Source organism: Portunus trituberculatus, chromosome 10 (assembly GCF_017591435.1).
Source record: "Portunus trituberculatus isolate SZX2019 chromosome 10, ASM1759143v1, whole genome shotgun sequence".
NCBI lineage: Eukaryota > Metazoa > Arthropoda > Malacostraca > Decapoda > Portunidae > Portunus > Portunus trituberculatus.
This window is the reverse complement of record NC_059264.1, coordinates 11506631-11519521: the sequence shown is the minus strand read 5'-3', so window position 1 is coordinate 11519521 and position 12891 is coordinate 11506631. Positions and strand designations below refer to the sequence as shown.

General features: G+C 46.2%; 1 protein-coding gene across 1 annotated transcript; it reads right to left on the bottom strand.

Annotated features, from left to right (window-relative positions):
- LOC123502187 (adhesive plaque matrix protein-like) lies at positions 1 to 981 on the bottom strand. The gene is made up of 3 exons (XM_045251422.1): positions 953 to 981; positions 645 to 833; positions 1 to 529 (listed from the first exon to the last, which is right to left on the bottom strand). Exons 1-3 carry the CDS (start codon positions 962 to 964, stop codon positions 140 to 142), a joined length of 591 nt encoding a protein of 196 aa, XP_045107357.1. The 5' UTR covers positions 965 to 981; the 3' UTR covers positions 1 to 139.
- Between the last annotated feature and the right edge of the window lie 11910 nt (positions 982 to 12891).

Here is a 12891-nt window from a genome sequence, read left to right as displayed (position 1 = left end):
GGTTAATAATTATAGTTTTATTATAAATTCCGAACATTAACAGAAATATAAGTTCCTAACAGTGTAATATTAAGATAGAAAAGACGAAACACGTGATACGTGGCGGCACTACTGGCAGGTTGCGGCTGGCGGCGGCACGCTAGTAATAAGGCCTCGGCTCATATGACCCGTGTTCATGGGAGTCTGGCTTGTATGAAGGTCTTGGCCTGTATGGCTTGTATGGGTCATCTTCGTATGAGCCAGGCTTGTATGGGTCATTTTCGTATGAGTCAGGCTTGTATGGGTCACCTTTGTAGGAGCCATGGCCGTGGCCGCCCTTGTGATGCTTGTCTTTCTTCACGGGGGTGTAGGTGACCGTGGCTTTGTAGCCTTTCTTGCCGTCTACGATGTAATGCACCTCCTGTCTGCGATAGTCAGGCAGCACCACATCGTACCAGCCCTTGGTGACGTACCCTTTGCGCTCCTCCCAGTGGCCGAAGTCGTTGTAGTATTTGTCCTTCACTCTGTAGTGGAAGTTGTAGTCCGGTTTCTGATGAAGAGAGATAAGGAGAGAGAGGTGAGTGAGACGCGACAACAGACGGAGGCTATGGAGGAAGATATGGCGGTGAAGAGGAGGCAACAGTGAGGTTGATGGGGCAGGTTACCTTGTTATGTGAGTCGTGGTAGGAGGGACCTCCGTGGTGACCTTTATCGTCGTAGGGATCATCATCGTAGCGGTCATCATCGTATGGATCGTGATCGTAGCGGTCTTTGTCATAGGGATCACGATCGTAGTCCTCGTGGGAGACTTTTTCAGCTAAGGAAACGGCGGCCAAGGCTGCCAGCAGCAGGATCTGGAAAGGAGGAATATCTCGGTATTATATAGGATATCAGCTGGCCTCCTGTTATTGGTAGTTATGTGTATAATGTATTATTGTATACTGGCAAATTGAGTGAAAAGAGGAGGAAATACTTTATAAGACATGTTGTTGTGAGCGTGTGCAGAGGATGACTGGTGGAGATGATGGCTGCTTGCCTGTTATATATTGTGATGGCGCGAGGGGTGAGGGGGTTCTTAGAAAGTGACATATATTCCATCCTCTTTTTGTAATATCGGTTGTAACATTAACCTGATAACCTGCAGCAAGTGATGTCAGAGGCACCCATCAGGAATGCCGACAGGACAGTGACACGACCTTCAGGGTTGGTGGGGGGAGAGGAACAGTGACACGGTGCTCAGTGTTGGTGGGGTGGGGACGGACAGTGACACGGTGCTCAGGGTTTGTGGGGGAAGGACAGTGACACGGTGTTCAGGGTTGGTGGGGGGGACGGACAGTGACACGGTGCTCAGGGTTGGTGGGTGGGGAGGGACAGTGACACGGTGCTCAGGGTTGGTTGGGGGGGAGGGACAGTGACACGATGCTCAGGGTTGGTGGGGAGTTGGAGGACAGTGACACGGTGCTCAGGGTTGGTGGGGAGTTGGAGGGACATTGACACGATGCTCAGGGTTGGTGGGGAGTTGGAGGGACAGTGACACGATGCTCAGGGTTGGTGGGGAGTTGGAGGGACAGTGACACGGTGCTCAGGGTTGGTGGGGGAGAAGGACTGACACGGTGCTCATGGTTGGTGTGGGTGGGGAGGGACAGTGACACGGTGCTCGGTGTTGGTGGGAGAGAAGGACAGTGACACGGTGCTCAGGGTTGGTGGGGAGTTGGAGGGACAGTGACACGTTGCTCAGGGTTGGTGGGGGAGAAGGGACTGACACGGTGCTCAGGGTTGGTGTGGGTGGGGAGGGACAGTGACACGGTGCTTGGTGTTGTTGGGAGAGAAGGGACAGTGACACGCTGCTCAGGTTTGGGAGGATGGGAAAGTGGCATGACTCCCAGGTTGGGTTAGTGAGAGGAGTGAGCTGGATAGGTGTATGATCTTCAGGGTTTGTAGCGGTAAAGTAATTTTTTTTTTTTTTTACGGAAGAGGGAAGACTGTCAAGGGCAACAAAATATTAATAAAATATGGTCCACTTGAACTGCAGTATACCTAAAAGATCTGAAAGAGTTAGCCAAAAGCCAGGGACAAATATCATGACTCTTCTCTTAAAAGAAGTCAAGTCATAGGAAGATGGAAATACAGAAACAAGCAGGGAGTTCCAGAATTTGCTAGTGAAAGATATGACTGATTGAGATTACTTGTTAACTCTTGTATTAGAGGGTTGGACAGAATAGGGATGAGAGGAAGAAAATAACCTTGTGCAGCGATGCCGCAAGATGGGAGGCATGCAGCTAGCAAGATCAGTAGAGCAGTTAGCATGAATATAGCGATACTCCTTGCACCAATTCATTTTTCAGACGTATGCACCTGGTCACACTTGTACACTTCTGTTATTATTACATCTCTGCTTCACTTTTATTTACAATATTTTTTTTTTTCGTTCAAAGAGAAAGGTAGTAATGTTAAGTTCATAACAATATTCATCTTTCGAATTAAGTTTTATCTTATATATTACGATGAACTAAGAATATGATTAATTTTGTTGCTCCTTACTTTAGTCACTGGCTACCAAATTGTTTGTAAACCCTGCTCTAGCTATAAAAAGATGCCCAAACATATCCAAAGCTTTCAGTGGGTACCCTATCGCGTCCATAGATCGCGAAGGGTGCACAATCGTCCCCTGTCTCCCAAAAGGTGCACGAATACCCCATGGCTCGGTAATGGATGAACAAACGCCGCATTTGCTCCCAAACGTTGCATGAAAAAGCCTGTGGCTCCAAAAAGGATACACAGATACACCCGTGGCTCTCAAAGTTTGCACGAGCATTCCCATGGTTTCAAAAAGATGCACGAACACGCCCATGACTCCCAAAGGGTGCACAAACACGTCCGTGTGTTCTGGAGGGTGCACGAAATAAGCCCGTGGCTCCCAAAGAGCGCACAAACACGCTAATGGCTCCTAAAGGTCCACGAACACGTACGTGGCTTGGAAAGGATGAAGAACACGCCCGTATGTCAGAAAGAATCCATGAAAACGCTCGTGTGTCACAAAGGGTGCACGAACACGTTCTTGGCTCCCAAAAGGTGCACAAACACGCCAGTGGCTACCAAAGGATGCACGAACACGCCCGTGGCCCCCAAGAGGGTGCACGAACACGCGCGTGGCTCCCAAAGGGTGCACGAACACGCCTGTGGCTCCCAAAGGGTGCACGAACACGCCTCTGGCTTCCAAAGGGTGCACGAACATTGTGGCTCCCAAAGGGTGCACGAACATGCCAGTGACTCTCAAAGGGTGCACGAACACGCCTGTGGCCCCCAATGAGTGCACGAACACGCTAGTGTCTCCTAAAGGATGTAAGAAGACGGCCGTGGCTCCCAAAAGGGTGCACAAACATGCCCGTGACTCACAAAGGGTACACGAATACGCCCGTGCTTCTCAAAGAGTGCACGGAGAACAAACACGGCCGTGACTCCCAAAAGGTGCACGAGCACGCCATGTATTTCAAACAGTATTTCTCAATGAGTGCAGGAAAACTTCTGTGGCTCCCAAAGGGTGCACGAACACGCTCATGGCTCCCAAACGGTGCACGAACACGCTCATGGCTCCCAAAGGGTACACGAACATGCTCATGGCTCTCAAAGGGTGCACGAAAACACTCGTGTCTCCCAAAGGGTGCACGAACACGCTTATGGCTCACAAAGGATGCACAAACAAGCTCGTGGCTCCCAAAGGGTGCACAAACACGCTCGGGGTTCCCAAAGGGTGCATAAATACGCTCATGGCTCCCAAAGGGTGCACGAAAACGCTCGTGGCTTCCAAAGGGTGCACGAACACGCTCATGGCTCCCAAAGGGTGCACGAACACGCTCATTCCTCCCAATGGGTGCACAAACACGCTCATGGCTCCCAATGGGTGCACAAACACGCTCGTGGCTCCCAAAGGGTGCACAAACACGCTCATGGCTCCCAAAGGGTGCACAAACACGCTCGTGGCTCCCAAAGGGTACATGAATACGCTCATGGCTCCCAAAGAGTGCACAAACACGCTCGTGGCTCCCAAAGGGTGCACAAACACGCTCGTGACTCCCAAAGGGTGCACGAACACGCTTATTCTCCCAAAGGGTGCACAAACACGCTCGTGGCTCCAAAAGGGTGCACAAACACGCTCATGGCTCCCAAAGGGTGCACAAATACGCATGTGGCTCCCAAAGGGTGCACAAACACGCTCGTGGCTCCCAAAGGGTGCACAAACACGCTCAATGCTCTTAAATGGTGCACAAACACGCTCGTGGCTCCCAAAGGGTGCACAAACACGCTCGTGGCTCCCAAAGGGTGCATGGATACGCTCATGGCTCCCAAAGAATGCACGAAAACGCTCGTGGCTCCCAAAGGGTGCACGAACACGCTCATGGCTCCCAAAGGGTGCACAAAGACGCTCGTTGCTTCCAAAGGGTGCATGAATACGCTCATGGCTCCCAAAGGGTTCACGAACACGCCCGTGTCTCTCAAAGAGTTCACGAACACGCCCGTGTCTCCGAAAGGGTGCACTGCTACAGTTTGGAAATGTTTTACATGTTTTATTCGTAAAAAATAAGAGAAATGTTATTCCTTTATTTGTAAAGTATTGTGTTATTTCATTGCATTTTACACACAAAAAGACAGTCATGTTTGGTCTTCAAATACACGCTGTATATGTCTGGAGTGGTATGACTGCAGGGACAAAAACCACTTATCTGTTAGCTTTCGTAAAGATGTCGCTTATTTTGCAAGTGTTGGTGATGCGCTGTGAGTAGTGCGCTACTAGTTCAGGCAGAGCCATCCTCCCCTTGTGTTTAAAAAAAAAGGGGGTTTCACTTTGGTGCGCAATGAATTGAAGGGAAACTTTGAAGGAATAGGCCTATTATCCAAAGTGTGCATGGCCTTGCACTCAATTAGTGTTGTTTGTCAATCAGGAGAAGCGACAATCACTGTCCATCAAATGCTCACTTGAACGGTGATGTTTTATATCAGTCGGTAAAATTTAAGAAAAGATAAATAAAAAAAAGAAAAAAATAATAAAACAAACGAACACAGAAAGAGGCAAACATTTTTTTTTTCAAGTAACGTTACTGTCATTATATAACGAAGATTTAGATAAAAGAGTGAGTTGTGGTTAACGGCAAATATAAAGAGATAAAGGTACATGTGTGCACATCACGGCAAGGTAGGAAGTGGCACTGGAACAACTGGAGGCAACCAAGGATGGATTTACTCAACCTGGGTGGCATAATTACCAAAAAGTGTGTTGATAATGGTTTTATTATAAATCATGAACACAGATTGTTCCGTGAGCATTATAAGCGTACGGAAGAGGAGACGCCGCTATGTGTGGCGGCGCTACTGGCAGGTTGCAGCTGGCAGCGACACGCTAGTAATAAGGCCTTGGCTCGTATGACCCGTGTTCATGGGAGTCTGGCTTGTATGAAGGTCTTGGCCTGTATGGCTTGTATGGGTCATCTTCGTATGAGCCAGGCTTGTATGGGTCATCTTCGTATGAGTCAGGCTTGTATGGGTCACCTTTGTATGAGCCATGGCCGTGGCCGCCTTTGTGATGCTTGTCTTTCTTCACGGGGGTGTAGGTGACCGTGGCTTTGTAGCCTTTCTTGCCGTCTACGATGTAATGCACCTCCTGTCTGCGATAGTCAGGCAACACCACATCGTACCAGCCCTTGGTGACGTACCCTTTGCGCTCCTCCCAGTGGCCGAAGTCGTTGTAGTATTTGTCCTTCACTCTGTAGTGGAAGTTGTAGTCCGGTTTCTGATGAAGAGAGATAAGGAGAGAGAGGTGAGTGAGACGCGACAACAGACGGAGGCTGTGGAGGAAGATATGGCGGTGAAGAGGAGGCAACAGTGAGGTTGATGGGGCAGGTTACCTTGTTATGTGAGTCGTGGTAGGAGGAACCTCCGTGGTGACGTTTATCGTCGTAGGGATCATCATCGTACCGGTCATCATCGTATGGATCGTGATCGTAGCGGTCTTTGTCGTAGGGATCAGGATTGTAGTCCTCGTGGGAGACTTTTTCAGCTAAGGAAACGGCGGCCAAGGCTGCCAGCAGCAGGATCTGGAAAGGAGGAATATCTCGGTATTATATAGGATATCAGCTGGCGTCCTGTTACTAGTAGTTATGTGTTTAATGCATTATTGTATACTGGCAAATTGAGTGAAAAGAGGAGGAGGAAATACTTTATAAGACATGTTGTTGTGAGCGTGTGCAGAGGATGACTGGTGGAGATGATGGCTGCTTGCCTGTTATATATTGTGATGGCGCGAGGGGTGAGGGGGTTCTTAGAAAGGGAAATATATTCCATCCTCTTTTTGTAATATCGGTTGTAACATTAACCTGATAACCTGCAGCAAGTGATGTTAGAGGCACCCATCAGGAATGCCGACAGGACAGTGACACGACCTTCAGGGTTGGTGGGGGGAGAGGAACAGTGACACGGTGCTCAGTGTTGGTGGGGTGGGGACGGACAGTGACACGGTGCTCAGGGTTTGTGTGGGGGGCACGGACAGTGACACGGCGTTCAGGGTTGGTGGGGGGTGGGGACGGACAGTGACACGGTGCTCAGGGTTGGTGGGTGGGGAGGGACAGCGACACGGTGCTCAGGGTTGCTTGGGGGGAAGGGACAGTGACACGATGCTCAGGGTTGGTGGGGAGTTGGAGGGACAGTGACACGGTGCTCAGGGTTGGTGGGGAGTTGGAGGGACAGTGACACGATGCTCAGGGTTGGTGGGGAGTTGGAGGGACAGTGACACGGTGCTCAGGGTTGGTGGGGAGTTGGAGGGACAGTGACACGGTGCTCAGGGTTGGTGGGGAGTTGGAGGGACAGTGACACGCTACTCAGGTTTGGGAGGATGGGAAAGTGGCATTGTCAGATGCGCACATCATAAGTGAAATATGAAAAATATAAGAAACAAGAAATAAAGATATATGGAAGTATGCTAGTTCGCCAGTATGCGGTGTGTAACCGTATCCAGCCATAAAAGAGATTAGGAAGGGCAGGAGGGTCAAAAGGTCATGTAAACATCCGGTGGTAGTGTTGTCGTCTTGGATGTTGTTCGTACCACACGTGGAGTTCATTTGAGCTTGTACTTGATTGGTGAATGGTACATTCTGAGGGGCGTGTTGTGTGGGTCAAGACACGCCCCCATAAGTTCCTGAAGGGAAATTGTAGAGGATTTGAGAGAGAGAGAGAGGAGAGAGGAAGCAGAGAGGACAACCGCGGCTCTAAGCGGGCCACCCTCGGCTGCATAGCTGAGGGCGGCGTTTTGTACTTCATATATAACCAGTAAGTGGAGCTTATAAGTTGCAATGCAGTCTTTTGAGGTAAATTAGAATGGAGGAAGAAGCATGATAGGAGGTTTAGGTATTATGTGGTATTAGTTTATTATGGTTTATGTGGTTGTACTTTGGTTCATAATGACGTCGTTATATACTTGCGTTTTCATCTATGAGTAAGGGAATTTGTATACGGCTACCTACGTATGTGCATGTGTGTTGCTCTGACGAATAAGTTACATAACATATTTACTAGTGTGTAATTGTGTACGAAGTTAACGTGGTTCCATGTATGGGTACCAAGAGAAAGAGATTATTTGAGGGAAGTCAAGATAAGATAAGATAAGATAACTTTATTATCAAATTGTAACATAGTAGTATACAAAATGAAATTCTTTGTGGTACTGAGCTCATAGTAACAATAAAAATCATAAGAATCAGATTGTAAATGATTGATATAAAAAAGAAAATAGTACATTAGAGTTAGTACTGTATAGTATAATCGCCAACAAGCTGAGTACACTTGCATGTCCAAACACATGAATGAATGCATAAACATACTATTACTGTTTTACACATACATACAAATACACTTAATTCATACATACATACACCTATATAATTATACAAATATAACTCTGTAATGAGATAGATTAAGCAGAAATTGTGAATACTTAAAAAAGTTCTTGACATAAGGGTGAATCATTACATGTTTCATGGATTTGCATTGTTAAAAAGTAAAATACTCATAGGAACGAAGGACTTCTTGTACCTGTTTGTACGCTGTTGTGGGAGTGCTAACCTTCTTCCAGACCTTAAAACTTATAGCAACTGTGTAGTGGGTGGGTGTCATCCTGCATGATCTTGTTAGCCTGTTTTAAAACACCTTCTTGATATAAATTTTCCAGTGGTTCAGTATCTGCCCCAAGTTTCCTTGACTTTTTAACAATTCTATTAAGCCTATTTTTGTCTTTGTTTCTTAGTTTCTCATACCATGTGGTCAGTGAAAAGTTGATTACTGATTCGATTATTGACTTATAAAAGAGAGAAATGATCTTCCTATCAATATGTAAGTTATTTAGCAATCTCATGAAGTGAAGACGTTGATTGCATTTCTTGAACACCAGGTCAGTGTTTTCCTTTCCTTTAAGCTGATTATCAATCACATATCCCAAGTACTTGAAATTATCTACTCTCTCAACAATTTCCTCATTTATGATAATATTGTCTGGTGTTACTTGATTTTTTGTCCTGAAATCTATTATCATTTCTTTTGTCTTTTTTACATTCAATTCTAAGAAATTACTTTTACACCAATCTACGAAAAATCTACCTGTGCATAAAAATTCTCACAATCATCATTAAAAATTTTCCCTGTAATAACAGTATCATCAGCATACTTGATAATGGAACAATCACTAAACAAGCTCCTACAGTCGTCTGTATACAGAATGAACAAAACTGGTGATATAACACAACCTTGAGGTGAACCTGTGTTAGTGATAATAATGTCAGACTTCACATCATTTATCTTGGTATACTGTTGTCTATGGGTTAGGAAACTACAGATCCACTTTAAGAGACAACAGTTTACATTCATTGTCATCAATTTATGTAATAAAATGTGAATTTGCATTGTGTTGAAGGCAGAGCTGAAATCAATGAATAATAATCTAATTTGGGTATTTTGTTTATCTACATGCTCACTGATGTCATTTAGTAAAGTTAGGCTAGCATCCTGAACGCTTCTATTTGCTTGATATGCAAATTGAAAAGGGTCAATAACATTGTTAGTGTTTTCACAAAGGTAGGTTGTCAGTATGTCCTCCAGGCATTTGACAATATTAGAAGTTAGAGCAACTGGTCTAAAATTATTATATTCTTTAGGAAAACTAACTTTAGGGATGGGCTTAATTTCTGTCATTTTCCAGTAAGCAGGCACAACTCCTTGGTCTATAGAAGCTTGAAACAGTGTGTGCAACACAGGTGCCAGTTGGTTCGCACTGCGAGAATATCTACGAGATTAATGCAATTCTTAAGGATGTTTGTAAGAGAAATTGTAATAATTGCAGTGGAGAAGGCAACAAAAAGAGTTGTGATTGTTACTTGTCGGCGCCGTATCGAACACCTTATGTATAGATATTAGTTTTGTTAATTAAAGATATAAAAAACATTTGACTATTTATAGCCAGTAGCTAGACAATTTGTGCAACGTCGTGCAACAGCTCGGATCACGACAGCATGACTCCCAGGTTGGGTTAGTGAGAGGAGTGAGCTGGATAGGTGTATGATCTTCAGGGTTTGTAGCGGTAAAGTAATTTTTTTTTTTTTTTACGGAAGAGGGAAGACTGTCAAGGGCAACAAAATATTAATAAAATATGGTCCACTTGAACTGCAGTATACCTAAAAGATCTGAAAGAGTTAGCCAAAAGCCAGGGACAAATATCATGACTCTTCTCTTAAAAGAAGTCAAGTCATAGGAAGATGGAAATACAGAAACAAGCAGGGAGTTCCAGAATTTGCTAGTGAAAGATATGACTGATTGAAATTACTTGTTAACTCTTGTATTAGAGGGTTGGACAGAATAGGGATGAGAGGAAGAAAATAACCTTGTGCAGCGATGCCGCAAGATGGGAGGCATGCAGATAGCAAGATCAGTAGAGCAGTTAGCATGAATATAGCGATACTCCTTGCACCAATTCATTTTTCAGACGTATGCACCTGGTCACACTTGTACACTTCTGTTATTATTACATCTCTGCTTCACTTTTATTTACAATATTTTTTATTTCGTTCAAAGAGAAAGGTAGTAATGTTAAGTTCATAACAATATTCATCTTTCGAATTAAGTTTTATCTTATATTTTACGATGAACTAAGAATATGATTAATTTTGTTGCTCCTTACTTTAGTCACTGGCTACCAAATTGTTTGTAAACCCTGCTCTAGCTATAAAAAGATGCCCAAACATATCCAAAGCTTTCAGTGGGTACCCTATCGCGTCCATAGATCGCGAAGGGTGCACAATCGTCCCCTGTGTCCCATAAGGTGCACGAATACCCCATGGCTCGGTAATGGATGAACAAACGCCGCATTTGCTCCCAAACGTTGCATGAAAAAGCCTGTGGCTCCAAAAAGGTTACACATATACACCCGTGGCTCTCAAAGTTTGCACGAGCATTCCCATGGTTTCAAAAAGATGCACGAACACGCCCGTGACTCCCAAAGGGTGCACAAACACGTCCGTGTGTTCTGGAGGGTGCACGAAATAAGCCCGTGGCTTCCAAAGAGCGCACAAACACGCTAATGGCTCCTAAAGGTCCACGAACACGTACGTGGCTTGGAAAGGATGCAGAACACGCCCGTGTGTCAGAAAGAATCCATGAAAACGCTTGTGTGTCACAAAGGGTGCACGAACACGTTCTTGACTCCTAAAAGGTGCACAAACACGCCAATGGCTACCAAAGGATGCACGAACACGCCCGTGGCCCCCAAGAGGGTGCACGAACACGCGCGTGGCTCCCAAAGGGTGCACGAACACGCCTGTGGCTCCCAAATGGTGCACGAACACGCCTGTGGCTTCCAAAGGGTGCACGAACATTGTGGTTCCCAAAGGGTGCACGAACATGCCAGTGACGCTCAAAGGGTGCACGAACACGCCTGTGGCCCCCAATGAGTGCACGAACACGCTAGTGTCTCCTAAAGGATGTAAGAAGACGGCCGTGGCTCCCAAAAGGGTGCACAAACATGCCCGTGACTCACAAAGGGTACACGAATACGCCCGTGCTTCTCAAAGAGTGCACGGAGAACAAACACAGCCGTGACTCCCAAAAGGTGCACGAGCACGCCATGTATTTCAACCAGTATTTCTCTATGAGTGCAGGAAAACTTCTGTGGCTCCCAAAGGGTGGACGAACACGCTCATGGCTCCCAAAGGGTGCACGAACACGCTCATGGCTCCCAAAGGGTGCACGAACACGCTCATGGCTCCCAAAGGGTGCACAAACACGCTCGTGGCTCGTAAAGGGTGCACAAACACACTCGTGGCTCCCAAAGGGTGCATGGATACGTTCATGGCTTCCAAAGAATGCACGAAAACGCTCGTGGCTCCCAAACGGTGCACGAACACGCTCATGGCTCCCAAAGGGTACACGAACATGCTCATGGCTCTCAAAGGGTGCACGAAAACGCTCGTGTCTCCCAAAGGGTGCGCGAACACGCTTATGGCTCACAGAGGATGCACAAACAAGCTCGTGGCTCCCAAAGGGTGCACAAACACGCTCGGGGTTCCCAAAGGGTGCATGAATACGCTCATGGCTCCCAAAGGGTGCACGAAAACGCTCGTGGCTTCCAAAGGGTGCACGAACACGCTCATGGCTCCCAAAGGGTGCACGAACACGCTCATTTCTCCCAAAGGGTGCACAAACACGCTCGTGGCTCCCAAAGGGTGCACAAACACGCTCATGGCTCCCAAAGGGTGCACAAACACGCAAGTGGCTCCCAAAGGGTACATGAATACGCTCATGGCTCCCAAAGAGTGCACAAACACGCTCGTGGCTCCCAAAGGGTGCACAAACACGCTCGTGACTCCCAAAGGGTGCACGAACACGCTCATTCCTCCCAAAGGGTGCACAAACACGCTCGTGGCTCCAAAAGGGTGCACAAACACGCTCATGGCTCCCAAAGGGTGCACAAACACGCTCGTGGCTCCCAAAGGGTGCACAAACACGCTCGTGGCTCCCAAAGTGTGCACAAACACGCTCAATGCTCTTAAAGGGTGCACGAACACGCTCGTGGCTCCCAAAGGGTGCACAAACACGCTCGTGTCTCCCAATGGGTACATGAATACGCTCATGGCTCCCAAAGGGTTCACGAACACGCCCGTGTCTCTCAAAGAGTTCACGAACACGCCCGTGTCTCCGAAAGGGTGCACTGCTTCAGTTTGGAAATGTTTTACATGTTTTATTCGTAAAAAATAAGAGAAATGTTATTCCTTTATTTGTAAAGTATTGTGTTATTTCATTGCATTTTACACACAAAAAGACAGTCATGTTTGGTCTTCAAATACACGCTGTATATGTCTGGAGTGGTATGACTGCAGGGACAAAAACCACTTATCTGTTAGCTTTCGTAAAGATGTCGCTTATTTTGCAAGTGTTGGTGATGCGCTGTGAGTAGTGCGCTACTAGTTCAGGCAGAGCCATCCTCCCCTTGTGTTTAAAAAAAAAGGGGGTTTCACTTTGGTGCGCAATGAATTGAAGGGAAACTTTGAAGGAATAGGCCTATTATCCAAAGTGTGCATGGCCTTGCACTCAATTAGTGTTGTTTGTCAATCAGGAGAAGCGACAATCACTGTCCATCAAATGCTCACTTGAACGGTGATGTTTTATATCAGTCGGTAAAATTTAAGAAAAGATAAATAAAAAAAAGAAAAAAATAATAAAACAAACGAACACAGAAAGAGGCAAAAAATTTTTTTTTTCAAGTAACGTTACTGTCATTATATAACGAAGATTTAGATAAAAGAGTGAGTTGTGGTTAACGGCAAATATAAAGAGATAAAGGTACATGTGCACATCACGACAAGGTAGGAAGTGGCACTGGAA